This window comes from Gobio gobio, assembly GCF_949357685.1.
Source record: "Gobio gobio genome assembly, chromosome: 5".
Taxonomy (NCBI): domain Eukaryota; kingdom Metazoa; phylum Chordata; class Actinopteri; order Cypriniformes; family Gobionidae; genus Gobio; species Gobio gobio.
Genome location: NC_137101.1, coordinates 8,925,665 through 8,947,212, shown reverse-complemented (window position 1 = coordinate 8,947,212; position 21,548 = coordinate 8,925,665). Strand labels below are relative to the sequence as shown.

The 21,548-nt window shown below is 42.8% G+C and overlaps 1 protein-coding gene across 1 annotated transcript in view; it reads left to right on the top strand.

Annotated features, from left to right (window-relative positions):
- The window catches only part of erc1b (ELKS/RAB6-interacting/CAST family member 1b), a 266,460-nt gene extending 245,216 nt beyond the window's left edge, over positions 1–21,244 (top strand). The window contains exon 20 of the mRNA XM_079817695.1: positions 16,995–21,244. Coding sequence (XP_079673821.1) covers positions 16,995–17,132 — 138 coding nt within the window. The 3' untranslated portion in view covers positions 17,133–21,244. The remainder of the gene's footprint in view (positions 1–16,994) is intronic.
- The last annotated feature ends 304 nt before the right edge of the window (positions 21,245–21,548 follow it).

Sequence of the window (21,548 nt, the reverse complement as noted above, 5' to 3'; positions counted from 1 at the left end):
ACGGTCCGCCTGGAAACAAATGCCATGACGCCAAACTCCCTTGTGGAAGAAGAATGCTGTCGGGTTTACAACTGTGACAATGAGCGCTTACCAGGATCATCTAAACGCCAGATTTTCAAAAGTATGTGAAGTTCGCGGCTCCATTATTGCAGTAAATTTGCACAACATTCTTGAATAAATAATTTATAGATGCACGCTGGTCTGTTATTGTAGGGACATCGTCTTTACATTTTCACGGCCCTAAACATGACTGAACAAAAACTGTGATTTGTTGCGTTACATGTCAGTCAAACGTATTCTTGGGCGGTCCTTGACCAATGAAAGCTGCAATAGAGTCAAGTCTAATAAAATCATAGGAGTTACATTAACTATTACAGTTCTGTACAGGCGTCAGAAACGCCGCCTCCTTGCAGCAAATATTTGTTTGTGTGCAACGAAGGAATTCCTAATGCTGTTTTGATTTTACACATTTTCTAAGCTCTCATTTCTCAGCTGGTGAAAATACCATCCAATATATGCACATACAACAAGAGTGTTTTGCACAGCACACAGCATTGTTTCGGATTTTCGAGTAAGGTCCATACAATATATTCCAAAATGTCTTGTTTTGTATCTTTAAGTTTGTTTTTAAAAATGACAGTGTGAATGCTAAGCGAACCAGGACTAAATGTATTATTTTCTTTTTGGTCCAGCCCAAAAGAACCAAGAGAACCAAACTACACATATGAACACACCCTAAAAGTATCAGCGTTTTTCAGTTATTTGGTGCTATTAGCCTGTTTACCTTTGGAAAATACAGTTTTTTATTCATCCACATCTTGAGGTTGTTTCCAAGTGGACTAATGCACTCTTGAAATTGTGTAAAGCCAATCAGATTAGAGCAACACGTGCAGTATGCATTGTCAATGGGCGGCATGCCATGAGGCCGCGACTACAGTTCAGCTAGCTCATTCCTGCATGGTGTGGAAGAGAATAAAAACCTCCATCCAGGAGTTGGGATGGCAGAGGTAACGGCACACTACAACCAACAGAAAAATGCCAGAGGGGAGCATTTGAAGATTGGCCTGGAGAGAAAAACCTTCAAGAAGAGTGACTTCATCTTATTTTATTAGAAGAGAGAGGTGGCCCAAAGGTTTTAGGGGGAATTTTCTTAAAAATGAAGAGTGGATCGCTGCCCCCCTCCTTCTTGAAAATTATGAGGACCTTTTAATACGGTCCCGTGATAAAAGGCGCCGTTTCCTGCTAAAGGAGTCATTGTTTTCTCTCAAAATACTGTAGCAGTGTCACATTTAGGGGAAAGGCTAATGGCGTTTTTTTCTTTATGCAGATTTATTGAAGAAAGTCTTGATTGCTTTAGCAGAAGGCCAATTCAAGGTCAATTCCCCCAACCCCAGATCCCCCTTTACTTCACACTCTCTCTTTCTCTTTGATTGGAGCTTGTTTCCAGCGTCAGCCAAGGCCTGGGACCCTCCTGATTGCCATCTTTGCCTCGGCGTTGAGACCTGACTAGCTAACATTCCCACAAAATAGGAGGATCTGGAGGAGTGCATGTTGCAGAGATAAGGCTGTGTCATCCAGGGTGATGTGGAGAGCGGATTTGCTTGAAGGGTTTGAGTTCAGCCGTTTGATCTCCATGTGCCACTCCAGGCATAAATGTGCAGCACAGCATTTGTTGAAACACATCCTCTCTGAGTCATCGTCAGCGCGGTCCAGACTCTCCTGTCATTGTCTGAGTGTGATGGTCTGCTGCTGTGTTTGTTCTTCTCTCATAATGTAGCTGTTGTTTATCAAGGCAGGCAGAGGAGGCTGACCATGTGCACACAATACCACCTGACATTAATCTGCAACGATAACACGCAATAATGCGCTCTTCTCTCGCCTGTTCCCTCTTTTCCGCCTCTCATCTTCTCGTTATGTTTTCGGGTCAAGGCTGGCGTGGGGACAGATAATGATATTTTTCTCTTCATGCAGGACTTTATCTGTTATCTTTATAGCTCTGTTTTTGGACGATTTCTGCTTAGCACACAGTCATAAAATAGGAAGTGACAGTCCTTGTATGCTTTAGCCACACTTCTTTTCTTCTTTGTGTGTCTGTGTTACGCCTAAAGTTTGTTCAGTTATTATTTCTATATCAGATGCTTTAACATTTTACATAGAAAAACACATAGTGTTCGGATCTTTTTAAATTCTCAGCCATCCGAATGGGCTAGTGACAGGAAGCACACGTGGCACGACTCGTGTTTGTCATTAGTCTTGTATTTTTGTTTTATTTATACAATTGACCACAGGTCATAAACCTGAAATAAGAAATAAACAGTGTTACAAATATATCCATTGAATATATAATGCAAAATAAACAAACATGAAGTAGTTACAATAAAATAACTAGATCTATTTCTGCTATAAATAAGAATACACTATCATATAATCTCCAATACAGTCTTACACAGCTGCGTTAGAACACCACAGAAACTACATTTCCCATCATGCATAGCAGCGCTCATGCGCAGAGTATAACTATCACACGAGTCGGCAGGTAAGGTGCATTAATCATTATAACACTATAGTTCAATGTTTTACTAAATGAATGCAACTCCATCGCCGACCACACAACCGTCTGCTACATTAGTTTACTTGGTAATTTGTTAATTATCCAGTGTTCAAACATATCGCAAACCGAGAGAACTGAACAGTACACGCGCTAACCTAACTACAAATTAAGTCTCTCAGCACGGACTAAACGCAGCCGATGACGACAAATACACAAGTATGAAACTTTAAACATTCCTAAATTAAAGTACAGCAGACCGTAGCTTATGATAAACTTTTCAAAGGTTCTAAATTCGCTACATACCAACGGGCTGTGTGCTCCTGACGATGGATTGTGAATAATAATAACGCTGTGTTTTTTATGAAGCTTCCAACGCAACTGCGCATGCTGATACCCAAATGACCTCACGCAACAAAATAATCATCATGACGTAAATATAAATTTGGTTAAATAAATCCTACTGTTCTCAATATTTTAAGCAGACTTTTTTATAACCATACATTTTAACAATATATTTTCCTCGTGACCCAAAGAACCGAACACCTCCCACTTGGCCGACTGATGCAAATTCAAGGAGGCCACTACAAAGTATCTTGAGTCTTTCAGTAGACACAACAACTTAAAGTCAAGTTTTGCAGCATACACAGAATTAAGAAAATCCTTTTCAATGTTTACATTTGCTCAAAAGACTCTCTAAGGAGGTAGGCACCACCACCTTTCCTCCTACTGAGTGTAGGTTTGCCCTTGAACCACTCAGCCGCCTCCCAGGGTTACCCACTAACTAAAAAAAATAAACGTCTCTTGGGTACCCAATGGTAAGGACTTTATTCTTTGTGCTGGTCTTCAACAGGAATCAATACGACCAATCTCCGCACATCCCTGCGAAGAACGATAGTAGAAAGTAAAGTAGAATCTTTTGCCTGGGTCCTGGCAACAAGGGAGGCAGGAAGGCCTATACAGGTCGCCACGTCAGCATCTCGGACCACTCCAGACTTGTCCGGATAGGTGACAACGATTCGACCGAGCCGGAACTGTCCTCTCAGGGCATTCTGGTCTGCGATCCAAACCAGATCTCCAACCCGGACACTTCTTTCCACTCTGTGCCATTTATGCCGGATAAACAAGTTCGGTCCCGCTAGTTCACTCCACTTTGACCAGAATTTGTCAACTCCCGCTTGAACAGCCCTCAGCCTACGCCAAGAGTGAGTTTCCAAGTCAACACTTTGCATATCTCCTCTTTGTCCGGTGCGTCCCAGGATGAGGGAATTAGGAGTCAAGTACTCTACTGCATCTTCTTGCTCTTGCGCCTTGGCGTCGATGGGTCGCTCGTTAGTTAGGTTGGCTGCTTGGTAGAGAAGAGTTTGGAACTCCCCCCAGGTGTAGCTACCGGTTGTTCCACCGAGACTATTGAGAGCTCTTTTGACAAGTTTGACAGCTGCCTCGGCTGCTCCATTTCTGTGGGGCGAGTCCGCAGGATGGAAATCCCACTGCCATTCAGTTCCATTTTTTGCTGCTATGTCCTCGACAGCCACCTTCTGTAAGCATGCTAAGTGCTTATGTAGATCTCTCAGAGCAGACTTGGCACCCATGAAATTTGTGCCTCTGTCAGACCATAACTTCCGAGGGTGCCCCCTCAGGGCAGTGAATCTGGAGTAGGCTTGAAGAAAGCTCTCGGCAGACAAGTCGTCAACAAGGTCCGCGTGGATGGCTCTGGAAGCCATACAACAATATACAACTCCCCAAACCTTTTTCTTGGTCCGTTTCTTTACTGCATCTCTGACCTCATAGGGACCGAAAAGGTCCAATGTGGTATACTCAAAAGGGTTTGCTCTGCTCGTACGCTCATGAGGAAGGTCGCTCATTACTTGTTGGCATAGCTTTGCTCTTTGCTTCTTGCAAGTAACGCACTCGTTCATAATCTTCTTGACTATCCTTCGGCCTTCTATGACCCAAGCTTTTCTTCTCGTACGTAGCAGTGTAGCAGCAACACCCTCATGATTGGCCTTGTGAGCTTCTCTAGCCAGCAAAGTCCCCAACCATGACTGGAAAGGAATCAACGGTATTGCTCTACCGTCTTCACTCCAAGATTGTACTCTACCGCCACACAGCAAGAGTCCTGTGTTTTCATCTTTAGTTACAACTAGGCGGTTCAAGGCTGTAGTCTTAAAGTTCAAGCCGTCCTGGGCAGCAAGGGCTAAGTCTTGAAAAGCAACTGTTCTCTCTTCTACAGATAGCTTAGAACTATTTGCCTCCCACTTTGCTGAATTCAAGGCTTGGTTCTTTACTCTTAACCAAGATTCTGCAGCTCGTCGAACCCAAGCGACAGTTCCACATAGTTTTGATAAACTACTGAACCGTTTGGGCTCCACCAGGCGCACAAGAAACACGCCCCAAAGTTTCCTTCTCTGCCTTTCTACTGCTTGAGTTGGACCTTGGTCTTTTGGGAGTGGTTGTAGTATATGAACTCCCACGTTAGCGGCATTATCAGTGCTGCAGGGTTTTGCAACCTTTTGCGATTGAGCTCTGGTTGTTACAGCTGAGAATGCTTTTCTTTGTAACCTTTTTACCTTATCAGCAACTTTGGTCACAATTTCGCTGGCCATCTTCACAGGCCATTCAGCCTCAGGTCTTTTTAGAAATTCGGGGCCTTGTTGCCATTCTGACTCTTCATCGAGCTCTTCAGGAGTTGCTCCCCTAGTGACGATGTCAGAAATGTTGAGATTGCCGTCAACCCACCTCCAGTCATCCACTGGCCCAGCCATCTGTATTTCACCAATTCGGTTGGAGAAGAATGTTTGGTAGCCATAACTATCCTTCTGGATTGCCCCTAAGATAGTTAAGCTATCCACAAAGTGGACCCAGCGTTTGACCTCAAGGCGGCAGTGCTTCTCAAAGTACCTTTTCAACCGGGTTGCGAAGACAGCGCCACATAACTCTGCCTTGATCACGTCCCCTTTCTGGTTGAGAGGAGTAAGTTTGGCTTTCGATTCAACAAACCTCACAACAACTCCTCTTTGCGTTTCCCAGCGGAGATAAAGCACGGCGCCATAGGAAGCCTCACTCCCATCCGAAAACGTGACACCCATAGGTCGGCCCATGGCTCCAAAAGGTGTGAGACTTCTTTCGAACTTTATCTTGCCAAGTCTCACGTACTCTTCAAAGAGTCTAATAGCAGCCTCCCGAATTCTTGGCGACAGTGGGTCATCCCAAGTATCTTTAGTTGGATTACCAATACTTGCTTCTTGGTAGGATTCCCTTACGAGCATTACTCCTTTCTGCTTTGCTGGAGTGCCAAACCCGATAGGGTCGTAGAACCCAGCGACCTGACTTAGAAGTACTCGACGAGTTAAGGGGTTTGGAGTTCCACTTCTTACTTCATTTTCCTTCAAATCAATTCCCGTCCTCATCTTGCCTCGCTTCTTTGAGAAATTGATGGACGTCAACACCCGAAGTTTGTCGGTCTCTGGTTCGTAGCCGACACCCAGCGCTTTACTTTCTTCGTCTCGCATCTGATTTGGCAACACAAGAGTCTTAGGCGCTGACAAAGTTGTCTCACTGTTACTGGAGTTAGCTGCAGTTTCTAACCTCCCACTTTGGCCTGTCAAAATCCACGGTTTTAAGGAGAAGCTTCCAGCCTCCAAGATCTTTTCAACTCCGTTGGTGATCTTTTCCAGTGTTTTGATGTCATTGTGGGATGTTAATATGTCATCGACATAGCTGTCTTCTACCAGAACACGGCGTTCTTCAACCATGGCTGCAAACTGTGGAAGATTAGCAGTCTCCCTCATAGCAACCTGGGCAATGCAGCCAGCAGGTTTGTCCCCAATGTTAACCCTGACGACAGCGAAGGTTTGAATCTCATCCTCTGGGTTGTCTCTCCAGAGGAATCGATGGAGATGAACTTCTGTGTCTTTAAGCCAAACAGAGTTATACATTTTCTTCACGTCGCCTAAGGCGGCGTACAATCCAGTCCTGAATCTTAGAAGGACTCCTCTGATCTGATTGAGGACGTCTGGGCCCTTGTACAAAAGGTCATTCAAACTCACTCCGCGGAACTCTTGGCTGCTGTTCCATACAATTCTTACAGGGGTAGAGGATGAGTGTGGATTTGGTGCGACTAAATGGCTGATGTACCACTTCGGTCCCTTCCAGCTCTCAAGTTCTTCTTGAGTGAGTTTGGTTGCAGCTCCCCTTGAGATCATCTCGTGGATTTGCTCCCTGTACGCAGCCTTCCATTCCGGCTCCCTCTCGAGGCGTTTCTCAGTGTTGAGGAAAGTCGCCTCCACTGCACGTCGGTTGTCTGGCAGTGTCGCAGGATCTCCTTTCCATGGATAAGTTGCGTCCCAGTGAGGAGACTTGCTGTGCTTGTCTGCTTGCACATAGGTGAGGCATTCTTTGATTTTTTCTATTTCTCTTTCCTCTCCTAGTGTCATTTCTTTACCACCAGGGGGACATCTACCGCATTTGCAGCCACCACATTGAGGGTCGCAGGCAGCGCCGACGCTGTCCCACTTGAACCAATCGAAAATGTCTTTGTTGGTGACCAAAGTACTCCTGAGGATTGTTTCTCCATTAACCACTTTAGCTTTGGCAAGTTCGGTTGGGTCAACAAGGACTTCTTTATAAGCCTTCGAAGCTGATCTCATAGAACGTGCAAAATGAGTTTCGGACCTGTGCACCGCTAAATCTACTTTCTCGAACAGGTCAGGATGAGCTCCTCCGACCGTTATTCCCAGAGGGCCGTCCCAGAGGACGAGGTCTCCTTCCACTTTGATTGGCTGTGGGACCAGGCGACCTTCCCTATGACTTATTAGTAGGTCGATCTTCTCTGGACGGACCAAGTCATGTGCGGCGATGTTAGGAAAGAATTTCAGTAGTTGCTGTGGCGTGACTGCTTGGTTCACTTTTGCTATGTTCTCCAGGCCGTAACATAGGAGCTTGTGCTCCGCCACTGTACCCTTCTGTGTTTTTACTCTTAGTCTCAGAGTATACCTTTTGGTAGCAACTATCTTCTCCATTCCTCCAACTCCTTGCACAATCAGCTTGATGTTTTCGCCTTTCAGCTTAAGACGCTCAGCGGCTTCATTTGAGATATAATTGGTATCTGAAGCAAGATCGATCAGTGTACCGATTAGCTGGCCCGAGTTAGTCGTCACGGAGAGTAGCATCATTACTACGGGGTACTCTATTGGCTCACTGTCTGAACTAGTGCACACTGTTGTTGAAATCTTATTTGAGAAAGCTTCTTTGACCTCTGCTTTTAGCTCTGGAGAGAGCTTGGCAAGAACCTCCTCCTGTCTCTCTGTCAAACCAAGTCTCTTTTTCTCTACTCTCACTTTGCATTGCTCTTCATTCTTTTTATCGTTCTTTTTCGTCTGTGGCAACGGGCAGAGTAAGTAGTTGTGGTCTGAGGACCCTCCTTTATGACAGTCTTCTTTGGAGCATAGAAACCTTTCAGTGCAGCAGCCGTCCTCATTATGGATGCGCAAACATTTGAGGCATACTCCTGACTTCTTTAACTGAGCTTTCTTGCTTGACAGGTTGAGCTTCTTGAAGGCTTTGCACGCAAACAATCTACCTGCATGCTTTTCGTCCCCACAAGTTATACATGAACTAGGTTGAGAGCCCTTTTGGATTGATGTAGCCTTGGTAAATGCCTTCTTTTCTCTACTCTTTTCCTGTGACCTCTCAGTATAGTCTTTCGAACTAGGCTGCAGTTGATCTAACTCCTCAAGAATGTCCTCCTGTTTTTTCAGGTACTCCATTAGACAATCGAAGTGATTTCTGGGTGAAAAGCCGCTTGCAGGGTCGTTCTTATGAGTTAGCCACTTTTCTTTCAGAGAGTCTGGTAACTTACTCTCAATCGACTGTGCTACTAACCGATTTTTCACAGCATCTTCTTCCCCCAGGACTTGGAGGTCACGAAGAGCTCTTTCCACAGCTTGAATTAGTTCGATCGTCTTTCTAGGGCTGTTTCCCTTTACAGGTGGTAGGTCATGTACTTCTTTTGAAATAAGTAGCACTATTTTCGGCTTATTTCCATATTTGTTGTCCAGGAGCCTGAACACATCAGTAGCAGATCCACAGCTGGACAAGACAAGGTCCTTTTTGACTTTGTCATCTAAACTTCCTATGAGATGGAACTTTTTTATATTTTCCAAACCATGAGGGTTCCCCAGCTGCTGAAGGTCCTCCCATTCAGCTTTCCAACGGTAGTAATCTCTCATGTTACCAAAGAATGTAGGCAGGCGTGCACGTTCCAACATGATTTGGGGCTTGAAATGGAAAGGCCCTGGGTACATGTTGGGAGCACCTTGGACTTGCAATTGCGTGCTTGTAGCATTTGGAAGTCCACCATAACTGAGATAGGTGGGAGCGATGGGTGGGTCATGCTGAACTTCGCTTATAGGGAAGTGACTGTCTATGGGACAGGACAGTTTACGGTTAGGAGAAGAACCAATAGACGCGCCGGCTTGCTCACCGGTCTGGCTTTCCTCGTCTTCATCTTTCTTCCCGGTAACTTCCAGTTTCACCAGTTCTTTCTGCTCCTCTTCGTCTTCAGACCAAGTGCTGCGTTGCCATGCCCACTTATCCCACAGTCTCTCTTGTCGCTTTCTCATCATCCTGCTACGGTCTCTAGATTCCTTTAGTGCGGCATGAGGAATAATTTCTGTCCACTCAATTACTAGACTGTTGACTTCACATACCTCTCGTTCTAAGTTTCTATTCATCAGTTCACACTCCTTCCTAGACAGCTGCAGATGGTCGGTTGCTTCGGCGTGATCCAGGGATGAGTTAGCCTCCTTTACAAGGGTGGAGATCTGCTCCTCAGCAAATCTGGTCCAGAAGCTGTTTTGGATGAGGTGTTTAACTGCATCAAACTTGCGATGGCATTCCAGTGTTTTCTCGTCAACCTGATCTGCCTTTTTTGTGGCCTCTTCGTCTTCTAATTCTCGTAAGGCCATAGCATACTCAAATCCTGCATCTTCCACTCTGGTATGATCTCCTTTGAACTCTCTCCACTCAGCCTTTAGATCCCTTTCTTCTAGCGCATTGGCCCTGGAGGTGAGATGGTTGGCTCTTTTAGTGAACGCAGTCTGGGCTGCTGAACGCTTTTGCCGTAACCTCTCTATTTTCTCCTTTTCTGCCATCTTGTTAATTCGCTTTTTTCTTTCTTCTTAGGTTTGCAGACTAGCAAGTGAATAGGCAGTATAGATGGGCTTTTAACTTAACTAGATAAGGTTACCAGTCACTGATTTATTTTCTGGTCTTCAGGCTTCAGAACAGGGCCACAATGTTTGAATGGCAGGCCTAAATGGTTTATGACTGTTCGGATCTTTTTAAATTCTCAGCCATCCGAATGGGCTAGTGACAGGAAGCACACGTGGCACGACTCGTGTTTGTCATTAGTCTTGTATTTTTGTTTTATTTATACAATTGACCACAGGTCATAAACCTGAAATAAGAAATAAACAGTGTTACAAATATATCCATTGAATATATAATGCAAAATAAACAAACATGAAGTAGTTACAATAAAATAACTAGATCTATTTCTGCTATAAATAAGAATACACTATCATATAATCTCCAATACAGTCTTACACAGCTGCGTTAGAACACCACAGAAACTACATTTCCCATCATGCATAGCAGCGCTCATGCGCAGAGTATAACTATCACACGAGTCGGCAGGTAAGGTGCATTAATCATTATAACACTATAGTTCAATGTTTTACTAAATGAATGCAACTCCATCGCCGACCACACAACCGTCTGCTACATTAGTTTACTTGGTAATTTGTTAATTATCCAGTGTTCAAACATATCGCAAACCGAGAGAACTGAACAGTACACGCGCTAACCTAACTACAAATTAAGTCTCTCAGCACGGACTAAACGCAGCCGATGACGACAAATACACAAGTATGAAACTTTAAACATTCCTAAATTAAAGTACAGCAGACCGTAGCTTATGATAAACTTTTCAAAGGTTCTAAATTCGCTACATACCAACGGGCTGTGTGCTCCTGACGATGGATTGTGAATAATAATAACGCTGTGTTTTTTATGAAGCTTCCAACGCAACTGCGCATGCTGATACCCAAATGACCTCACGCAACAAAATAATCATCATGACGTAAATATAAATTTGGTTAAATAAATCCTACTGTTCTCAATATTTTAAGCAGACTTTTTTATAACCATACATTTTAACAATATATTTTCCTCGTGACCCAAAGAACCGAACACATAGTGTATGATTTGCTCAGGCAGATTTTTTTAGCTTCAGACTATGATGTCATCCAGTTGGAGCTGAATTTAGAATAAATATTGTTTTCATTTCTCACGCGTCTCCTAGCAACAAAGCGCATGTTTCTGCATCATTTTGTTGTCTTGCAGATGATGTGATAGTAGTGTGTGAACCTCAGTTGTTTAGTGTATGACGCTCAGTTTTTCACTGTAACCATTTACAAATTCAGCAAATGTTTTATACCGTAATCTTTTAAAATCACTCCAGATTGTTAAAAGTTGTGTATCCATTTTACGTTTTGGAAGTTGTTACTTCTTGAATTTACGCCATATAAATAACTTGTTGCTTCTCTATTAATTTAATTTATGAACTTTGAGCAATATAATGTAATCCCTTCTCTGCAACATAGTTTCAGCATGTTTAGCTCTGCGTGAAAACAGATTTAGATTGCTCCTATTATAAATTATTATATACAAAGCTGTTTCAAACGGCACAATGTCTATACATGGGCAAAGAAGATGCATGCAAACTATGAGGAGTAAACACTTGTAAACGGCATAAAATACCATTTCAGAAAAACAACCACAAGCCAGATGTAGAGCTGCGACTCTGGAAGAGAGTAAGTAATCATAAATCATAAATTTAAAAAAACTAGATAAAAAAAACACAGTGCCGTGCTTCACCCTTGAAACAAGCTGTGCATGTATTTATTTAATCAATTCAACCTTTGTGATTTGATCACGTTAAGCCATTTCGCAATTTTAATTTTGATTAATCGTACATCCATACTAGACACGATCTGCAGACAAAAAATCTGTAAAATGAAATGTAATAATCCGAGCTGTGCTGCTCTGTTGTTGGTTGCTGAAAGCACAAATTTGCCAAAATATTTAATAAATGGCCACTTATGGGATGTGTAAAATGCTGTGAATGACAGGTGTTCCCCCTGAGCTTTCTGTGGGAGTAATATAATGATGTAACTATTAGAATTGATTACGCAGCATTGTCTTCACTGACCTCAGCTTGCCTGCTCAATTCTTCTAGCCCAGCTGCAAGCAGGCCGAACGTGTGGCAGTGTTAGCCGCCCCCTGGCCAGTCCTTCCCTCTCCTCCAGTTCTCCACTGTCTACGCTTAATGGGGCTTACAGCAGCGGCGCTCTGCCAAGCTGCGCCCTCACGCAGACCCATACATCAGCCCCCGATGAGGCTCATTAACCCTCCTCTCATGACTCAATACACTCCTCCTCTCTCTCCTTCACTAGTTCGTCTCCATCACGTCTTCACTTTTCTCCTGGCCAACGTGTCAGACTCCAGTATCCCGGGAGTGTCGTCACAGGTGACGAGATCATGAGAAGTTAAATCGGTCCAGCGCGGCCCTCACCTAAACCCCACCCCTGACCCTGGGCGATTTTAATGCTCTATTATGATGTGATATTTTTTAACTCTTTCGCCTGCAGCATTTTTGATCATTTTCACGAAAGTTTCATATGAATATCTGAATATGTAATATATCAAAAGAAAGAACAGACCCTCTCCTTTTTTTGTTTTAAACAAAAACACCTGTTTTATTCTAGCTTCATGCATTCCTTTTTTTATCAACACTTGAATGTGGGTACGTTTCATAAAAAAGCAACATTTTGAGCAAAAAGCTGAGAAAAACACTTTTTTGACTACGTCTGGATCAGATTCAGTAGAATGAGCAAAACACTGATGGAGTAGATCGAGTCCATCAACACCCCCAAAGCTTCACAGTCCTATAGCTTGACATTTTATTCAGTAACATTAGGCAGTTTTGATTTATATGCTGTTTAATGTTGATGACCACATTATTTTACATATGCATATTCTCACAGATGATATTGCTTGTTTCTGCTTCTTCTTCGCCTATGTTTTGATCAGGAGATTCAGTACTCTTTCAGAAGATGTGTCATAGCGCCCCCTACCGTATAACAGTGAAAACACGGAAAGCCAGAAATCTCCATCAATGGCGGGGAAAGAGTTAATATACTGTTACTGAGGAATGTGCTCACTTTTTATGAACTTAAACGGCTAACTGATATATTGGCCAGGTTGATTAATCTGTCAATATTTGATCATTTTGAGATGATCATCTTTAGCCGTTTGTGCCACATTCTGTGCATATTGAGTAAACATTGTGCAACATTTGCAGTCATTAGTAGCGCATATATCCGCATTATTGAACATTGGCATCCCTGATCTATCAGTATTGATATTTTATGATTATAAGATTTTTATCTACTTTGGTCATTATAATGTGTGTTTCTGATCTATGTCTTTGTCTTTGAAAAATTGGACCTTTTCCTTCTTGCACAGCATTTTGTGGCTGTTTTGCATTATTATGCCTACTTAATTCCTGGCCAGGTCTAAAATCCAGGATTTGACCAACCCTCTCGCTCACTCCTGGCTCAGAGGCCCGGAGACAGAAATACTTTTTTGCTGGCATATCCGTCACCTCCCTTTTCAAACCCTCTCGGAGCCTGAAAGCGCCTAGCGTAGCATTAGCACTAGCTGTGTGGCTATTGAAGGGGCGGGACTTCTCTTCCCAGTGTGTTTGCCCTACAGTTGTGCAAACACCCGTCTGACGGATCGCTCCGCCTGCCCCCGGTGACCCACCGTGGCATGTTTTGATTCATTAATTATGAAATAGTTGCACGATCCAAACCTACACAAAAACACACATGAAAGGGAAACATATTTTATGATGTATGAATATTACTTCCAGTTATTGTTACAGATGTCTTTATCATTAACCTTGTTAAAGTTGGCGTTCATAGGCCAGGAGAGCCAAAGAAAATACTTTTGTGGGTTTATGTGAAATATTCCACTTTCAATGGGCTTTGGTTCAGTGGCTCGTGTTCAAATCCGAAAAGCAATTTAAAGGCAGTACAGCGCCACGAAACACTGATTGTCCAGATACGGCCAAACAGAGGCCACGGACGGGGACCCGGGACAGTCTGGGTTCAATGGGCTCTCAATCAGATACTGAAACTGAAACACAAGCTGGCACACTGCTTAAGCAGTATTTTCTTGTTTTCCAGTAAAAATAAATTAATTAAAAAGTCTAAACTTTTATTTGAAGCTACATAAAAGACAAAATTTTAGAGAATATATGTTGAATGACATTTATTTTTACATTCATACCCCTTGCATGTTTGTTTATTAAATATTTTTGCTTATTAATTATGTTTAGACATTTCGCTACCGGGAAATGTCTAGTACTCTTCCATTTAACACACATTACCATATTTAAATCTATTGCACAAACATCCGCAGACTTTTCCCTAAAATCAGTACAGAAAATGCAGAAAAAGTTTGCAGGATCCCTTGGCCTGCCAATGGGATAAGAAAAATAAACATAACAGTTACATTCTCGATTATCAAACAATGATTATCTTAGTATCCTATGCTAGTTTATTGTGTTACGCAATTTTGCTTCTCAAGTTCTTATTTTAAAGATCTTTAAACATTTTTCCTGGAAAACAAGACAAAAATAGTGATTATGGTAATTGATAATCCACACACATGCTTCAGCTCCCTTTATTAATCTTTTCCTACTCTCTTTGTCTCACACTGTTTGAATAATTAGGCCTCTTGATGAGAGTATATTTTTGTCTTTTTAAATCATCTGAAAGAAAATAAACAGTCTGCTGGCCACATTAGCATCTGTTTCCTGTGTGCTGCAGTATTGTGTGTGTGTGTGTGTGTGTGTGTGTGTGTGTGTGTGTGTGTGTGTGTGTGTGTGTGTGTGTGTGTGTGTGTGTGTGTGTGTGTGTGAGTGTGTGAGTGTGTGAGTGTGTGAGTGTGTGAGTGTGTGAGTGTGTGAGTGTGAGTGTGTGTGTGTGTGAGTGTGTGAGTGTGTGAGTGTGTGTTTTAGTTAGTTAAGAGGCACCTGCTTCTGGCGTGGCATATTTCCTGGCTTGCTTGGCACTGCCAGCACTAAGGAATCCCCCCTTCCCTCCTCTCATTTCTCCACATCCCTTAGCCAAACCTCTACGGAAATCATTTGGAAAAAGGATTTGAGCATTAAAGATAACCACACCTGTGATTATCATTAGACAGAGGTGCTGTAAAATGTTAAATCCCTCTCTTTAGTTTAAGTTTCTTTTAATGAGCGGAAAATTAAACCTTTCGGGCAAATTCCAAGTGTTGAATTTTATATAACGATTTAAAAAGAAGTGCTTGGTGAGGTGATTTGTTTTCAGTAGTGTTTTAAGGGCTAGACGAGAGAGACAGAGAAGGACCCTCTTACTAGGGGCAAGTGGGGGGGGGGGGGGTCTCGAGCCTCATGAGCTCACATGTCTGCTGTCTGCGTCATCACTCCACAGCTTTCTCATTTCTCATTGTCACTTTGATTCGATGGGCTATTTAATAGTTTTCTGGACACTTGTTACCTTTGAGTTTTTAACACTGGAGGAGAATGGAACCAGTGTGCTGGATGCTACATCACTGTATGTCTGTATATCTTGCTCTAGTCTTGTGTAGCCAGACCTCACTGACTGCAGAAGCTCTGGACTCCGCAGCTTTCATTGGCTGTGACATTGTCACTGTGATTGACAGACTTGTAAATCAACCAATCACAGTTCGTTTTGTTTCCGCATCATGTTTAGAGGCGTGAAAATGTAAAGTCGAAACCCCTACAATAACAGACCAGTGTGTATCTAATAACATTTATTCAAGAATGTTGTGCAAGTTTACTGCAACAATGTCACCGTGAACTTAACAAAATCCAGCGTTGTCGGCGCCGATAGCCTCGTGGTTAGCGTGCCAACGTATAACACAACTACGCCTCCCACGACCAGAGTTTGAGTCCCAGCTCGAGGTCCTTCGCCGATCCCCTCTCTCTCCACCCCATGCTTTTCCTGTCAAAAATCTCTACTGTCCTATCCAATAAAGGCCAAAAACATAACTTTAAAAAAAAATCCAGTGTTTAGTTGATCCTGATAAGTGCTCATTAGCTATGTTTCCATCCACCTATTTTAATGTGCATTTTAGGATATTGCATAAAAAATGCTGGATGGAAACACCAAGATGCGCATAAATTCGAAAAATTTGCATAGAAAACGTGTGCGCTCAACTGAGTCGGATAAAAAAAATGTATCCAATAAGAAAATGCATAAACTACGAATATATAGGATATATAGAAAAAGACATTCAGCATTGGTGCATGTTGATTTCAAATCAGTTTTTCCAATTTTTTGTGCCTTATGATTCCACCGAACTTAGCCCCACCCACAAAATTTGAGGATGGGAAGTTCGGTCTGGACTTGATCCGTTGTGGAGCAACTATGCTCGAACCAGAGCTGTTCAGACCAATCAAATTGTCAGGGCGGGCTTTATACGACGATGGACAGATGGTCAACAGTCCCGTAATCATCCACGTCACCAAAGAGCGCTTGGGTTGAATTTGTTTACTAAACGGAGAACTTGTTCGTATATGCATTCACCTTTACTATTTCTCTCAAAAATGATGATTGTGTTGGTAAGTACTCCGTGTATCCTTAGATTAGTTTTTCAACACCGGCAAAGATCGTTTACACTCATCTTCTTCTACTTCTTCCAGCATGCGTGCAGTTGAGTTCTGTTGACAACTATGCATCGCTTAACATACGTCACTTACTCCGTTGCTCTGATTGGTTGTAGGTCTTTCCAAGTGAGTGCTGTGGCATTTTCTTTCCTGGTTCGGTTGAAACGCCCCATAATCACAGCCCAATGGAGCAGTATCAGACTCATATTCTGACTAGAATCTGAGTATGACGACGTCAGGCTACAGACATTCAGTTCTATTCTATCATTTCTGTATTATATGAAACAATAATCGTGTTACTATTTTGTCAAAATGTAAGGGCTGTTAGGCATTATGCAAAGCGGTGAAATCACTGTAACACACGTGAAAGTGAAACCATAGAATGAGGAATATTATAGTATTTATTTAGTATAAAATTAACATTTGCCATAATAGAATTTGAGTAAATGAAACATTGTATGATTCCAGTTGACTTCTAAGAATGATAATCGGGTGCATTTTCTTAGAATTCTTTTGACAGTGGAAAATCTACTGTTCGCCTTGGTGCTTTAGGCTTTTGCTCACAGCCAAAAAAAACTATGTTTTAGGATGATAGATATATAAAATGTAATATTAATAAACTCTTTGTTTCTCTGTGATCCTCAGCTGGAATCTGAGCTGGAGCAGTGTGAGCGAGAGAGCGCCGAACTGCAGGAATACGCAAACTCCGTCCTGCAGCAGATCGCCGATCACTGCCCGGACATCCTGGAGCAGGTGGTCAACGCTCTGGAGGAGTCGTGCTGACTGGACCACACCGCACTGCGGAGCCCAGTCCTGCCCCCTCCTCTCTTCCTGCTTCTCCTGCCCTTTCTCCTTCTGTTGTTCACTTCATTTCACAGGATGCCAGAACGCGAACTCTCTCACCCTCACCCACATGCCCAATTCAAAGGACAGACACATACGGGAGAGACTGACAGCTCACAAGTCAAGTGCACGCTTGGATTGGCTTTGGGGTGTGGGAATGGTGGGCTTTCCTTCTGCCATCCCCTACCACCACATTCATCCTCTCTGCACCTTCAGAATCCTGTTTACACTCACAGAAACACGGGAAAGAAGGAAGCGGATAGGGGGGGGATTAGCAACAGAGAAGCTCAGTATTATAAGACATGTTCACTTATTTAGTTGTCTGTCTCTGAAAACCGTCCTGCGGGAGGTGGAGTTCTCTCTGTGAGGGGCAGGAAATAGTCTCCTTATCTTGATATACACTATTGCCCCAGCTCTTAAAAGCTGCAGGATTTTGAAACCGTTTTGAAGAAATTGTGTTTTTTTTTTTTTTCTCCTCTCCCCTTTTTTGTAGATGCTGTGTTACTGACGTTAAATTATGGGTCATTCGCGCAGGGCAAAACTCCTGCACTTTCGAACCATCTGGTTTCACTCAAAACTTGGTTAATGCTCCGGTTGTGCCAGCAGACAGTCCGTGCGGACTTAAACATACTTTTACTATCGTAGTCAGTAGCGGGTTTAGATTACTGCAGCCCCCACCATCTGGGAATTCACTATTGACTTGGTTACTGGCCGATTTTCTCCCAAAGTCTCGTTCATAAAAGTTATGAAACGGACAATATGGGTAATGTTATCCCGTATGCACCTGTCACCAGCTAAAGAAACCACAGCCCTGGTTTGTGTCTGTTAAAGGTGAGAGGAAGAAAATTATTTGCCTTGGAAGTTGTAGGTTTATTGCTGCTAACATTTGTCTTTGCATGTGGCAGGTTTGGTTTGGTTATGTTTTTCTTTTTCTTTTTTCCCCGTGGCCGGCTCTCTGATGCCGAGGGCGGTAAAACAGAGGGTGTATTGCCGACGCAGATGTTGTGGACGCAGAAGTGCCTCATCATCAGAGAGCAGCTGCCACACATCACTGGAATAGGAAAATAGGCACCTATCACTCATTCCGTACTCTGAAAACTATGTGGTCTCACACTGGGATGAAGACTGGTGGTAGTTTCTCAGTTTGCTCGCTTTTCCAAAGCAACGAGTTGAAGACTACAGGGTTGTACTTTTTTTTTTTTTATGGATGGGGTCAAATAGGAGTAGTTGTTTAGATACCCTCTTCTTTGAAACCTCTTTATTCCACTCTCTCTTTTTTTTTTAAACAGATGCAACTTGTTTTTTGCGGTTGCTTTGTGATCGCCCCATCAGAGATAACATCAAGCTTTGATCCAAAGCATCTCGCGTGTACCATCATGCTCCTCTCTCTCTCTCTCTCTCTCTCTCTCTCTCTCTCTCTCTCTCTTTGCTTGGCTTCATATCATCATCCTCAGACCCGGGCGTCTCTGTTAGCACAGCCGGCAGGTGTATCCTTTTTCACTTTATGGTTATATGGGTCTATATCCGTTGGCATTGGGTGTCCGTCTCTGGACTGGCCACAGGGGTGATAAGACACAACCTCGTTCAACTCGTGATAAACTCAGTTGCCACATCGTGCGGATCGGCCGTTGCTTTAAAGTCCAGAGTCAACTTCCCCTCCCGCTGCCCCTGTGGATGACACTGGGCGTAACGTGCCCTCTGCTCCTCTCTCTCTATATCTCCTCATCCCTCCCTCATTCATGCCTGTGTGTAGTTTATGGCTCTGACCTGCTGTGCCGTGTTAGTCATACTCCTCTCCGCACGATAAGCTCGGCAGACAAGACAAACAGCACGAGATCACAGCAAATATAATCATCTCTCTCCCACATGCTCCACCTCTCCTCATGCCCATACTCAATAGGAAACATCCAGGCCTTTGCTTTACCCAGATTTGATTGACCTCTGAGTCATTCTGTGAGTCGCCTATAACTAGTGCACATTTGCCCTCCAGAGATTCATGTTTATTTGTCTCTTGACAAGAAGAGTAGTTGGGTGAATCTCATGAAACACATTTAGGTCACATTTTACTCTGGAAAATCTATTTTCGTGACAATATTTTCCCTTAAAATTCTCAAGGCATTTGAATCGTTTTTATTATTATTAACAATATTATTACTGTAATTCGCACCATTTTAAATGGTGTTTCTCAGGCGATTCTAATGACCAAAAGTACGGTATTACAGTTAAAAAATCCTCCAAAAATCGTAAATATTAAAATCAGTAAAACAAATACTAAATTGGTGTGAACATTTTACAGTTTTTGTCACATTACTGTAATGAGAATTGGTGAAAATATGTTTTTGACAGGTTTCATGAGATTCACCCAAATGCGTTTATAAGTAACCGAAGCTGAATGTGGGAAAATGGGGCCACTTTAACATCATATTCCCACACTTTACATGGGCAATGCCAGGAAAACGCCCGTTCGCGTGCCATTCTCACCCTTGGCACTGTAGATCTTATTGCAGTCATAAACATTGCATCTCTATAAAGCATTTGATGGTTATATGCTCTTAATTACCTCTGATGGACTTCCTTATGAGGACATAAATGTGACGAGCAGCTCTTTTGGGCTTTTAAAATCAAACTGATTGATGACACCCATCCTGTTTTTCATCTCTGTCGCTTTCTTTCCGTCTGCTATCTCATTCACACACAAACACAGTTTTGGCCGTCACCCGTGGGTCTCTGAAATATGGGGCTCAGTTATCTGCACCGTGGCCGAATCTCCCCGCTTAGACTAAACACAGACCCTTCGCGCGCACACTCGCTATCACAGAGACCCTCTCGCGATTTATGTCCTTCAGTACAGGAGCTGGCCTCTTACCGCCGCTCTCCCGCCGCTTAGAGTACTCCGGAGAATTCACTGAGAAAACAAAAAGAAGGAACGCTGTGATAACCGGGAGCAGATCAGAGAAAGAATGACCCGCCGCTTTTGCAGAGGGTGTTATTGTGCGTTGAGTGAGTGTCTCTCTGGAGCTCTGGTATTTGTGTGATTGCTGGTTATAGGCAGACCTAATCACACAGAAGAGCAGGGAAATTCCCTGCAGGCTTTGGATCGCTCCGTATGTTCGGAGGCTTCCCTGTCTCAGTGATTCCTCCGTGTGTTTTTGAAGAATTAAAGAGCTCTACACCAGCGTCCTCTGTTCAGTACACAAATATTCAGTCGCTCTTTATATGAAGCCTGTGTATATGCACTGCGTAATCTTTTCAGAAAAACATAAACAGTTTTATAATACTTGCTTAATCATGCTTACACATTTAACGACCAGAATGCATTATGAAACAACACATGAAATTGGGTTTTTATCATGTGTTAATGCTTTGTGTAAGTATGTACGTTAAACTGATTATGAATGTATAAAGAATACTTTTATGCATTATTTAAGCTGAATTTTATAAAGTGGCCCAATTCAGTTTATAAAATGCATTATAGCACTCTATATACCCCTATACAGGCTTTATAGAAGGGTATTATATATATTTTTCGCACACCCCTCCTGTTAATTTATAGCGGAGCAGCTCATAGGATGTGGTCAGCTGACTTTCCATACCGTTTGGCTTTATACATATACCTGGCTTGAAACTGCGTTCAGCCACGAGTGTGAATGAGCATGAGGTGTTGCTTCATGTTCTCGTATGAACATTTTTCATCCTCATTAAACTCACCGAGGCATGTCTGTGGAGGGAGAGCGAGAAAGAGCAAGCGTGGGCCGGCCAGTAAGAAATAATGCGTTTATTTTCCAGTCACACATTTTTATTCCGCCCTATTTTGTCTTATAACATGAGACATTTATCACAGTGTAGTTAAATACTTGAAAAAAAGAGAAAAAGTATTACATCACCCATAGTTCTTCGCGTTAATCAGTAGTGCTGCCATCCTGGCCTGTGAGAACACTGCTAGAGACGTCTCATGCATACATAGAGAAATCTATATTTATACATGTTAATAGTTGAACAATTTGCACAAGCGTCTGGGGAAGAGAATATATCCGTCTGAACAAAATGGCTCTGCCTTTAAAAAAAAAAAACGAAAATTAAAGACGAAGCCTTTCTAAGTGTCAAATCAAAGCTGTTAACAAAGATTTTCAAAATTGTTACCATGTGGTTGATGATGTACCGTTGCTATCTTCTCCGCAACTCGCTTGATTTTGATTCCGACTCACCTTACAGCTGTTACTGTTTTTCCCTTTGGGATTGTTTGTTTTTGCTTTGCAGTCCTTGATAGTGTGTGTGATTGCGATGTTTTATATTACAAAACATGTATGTGTGTTCTCGGGGGCTGGAGAAACATCCGTGACCGTGTTTCGAGCGGAC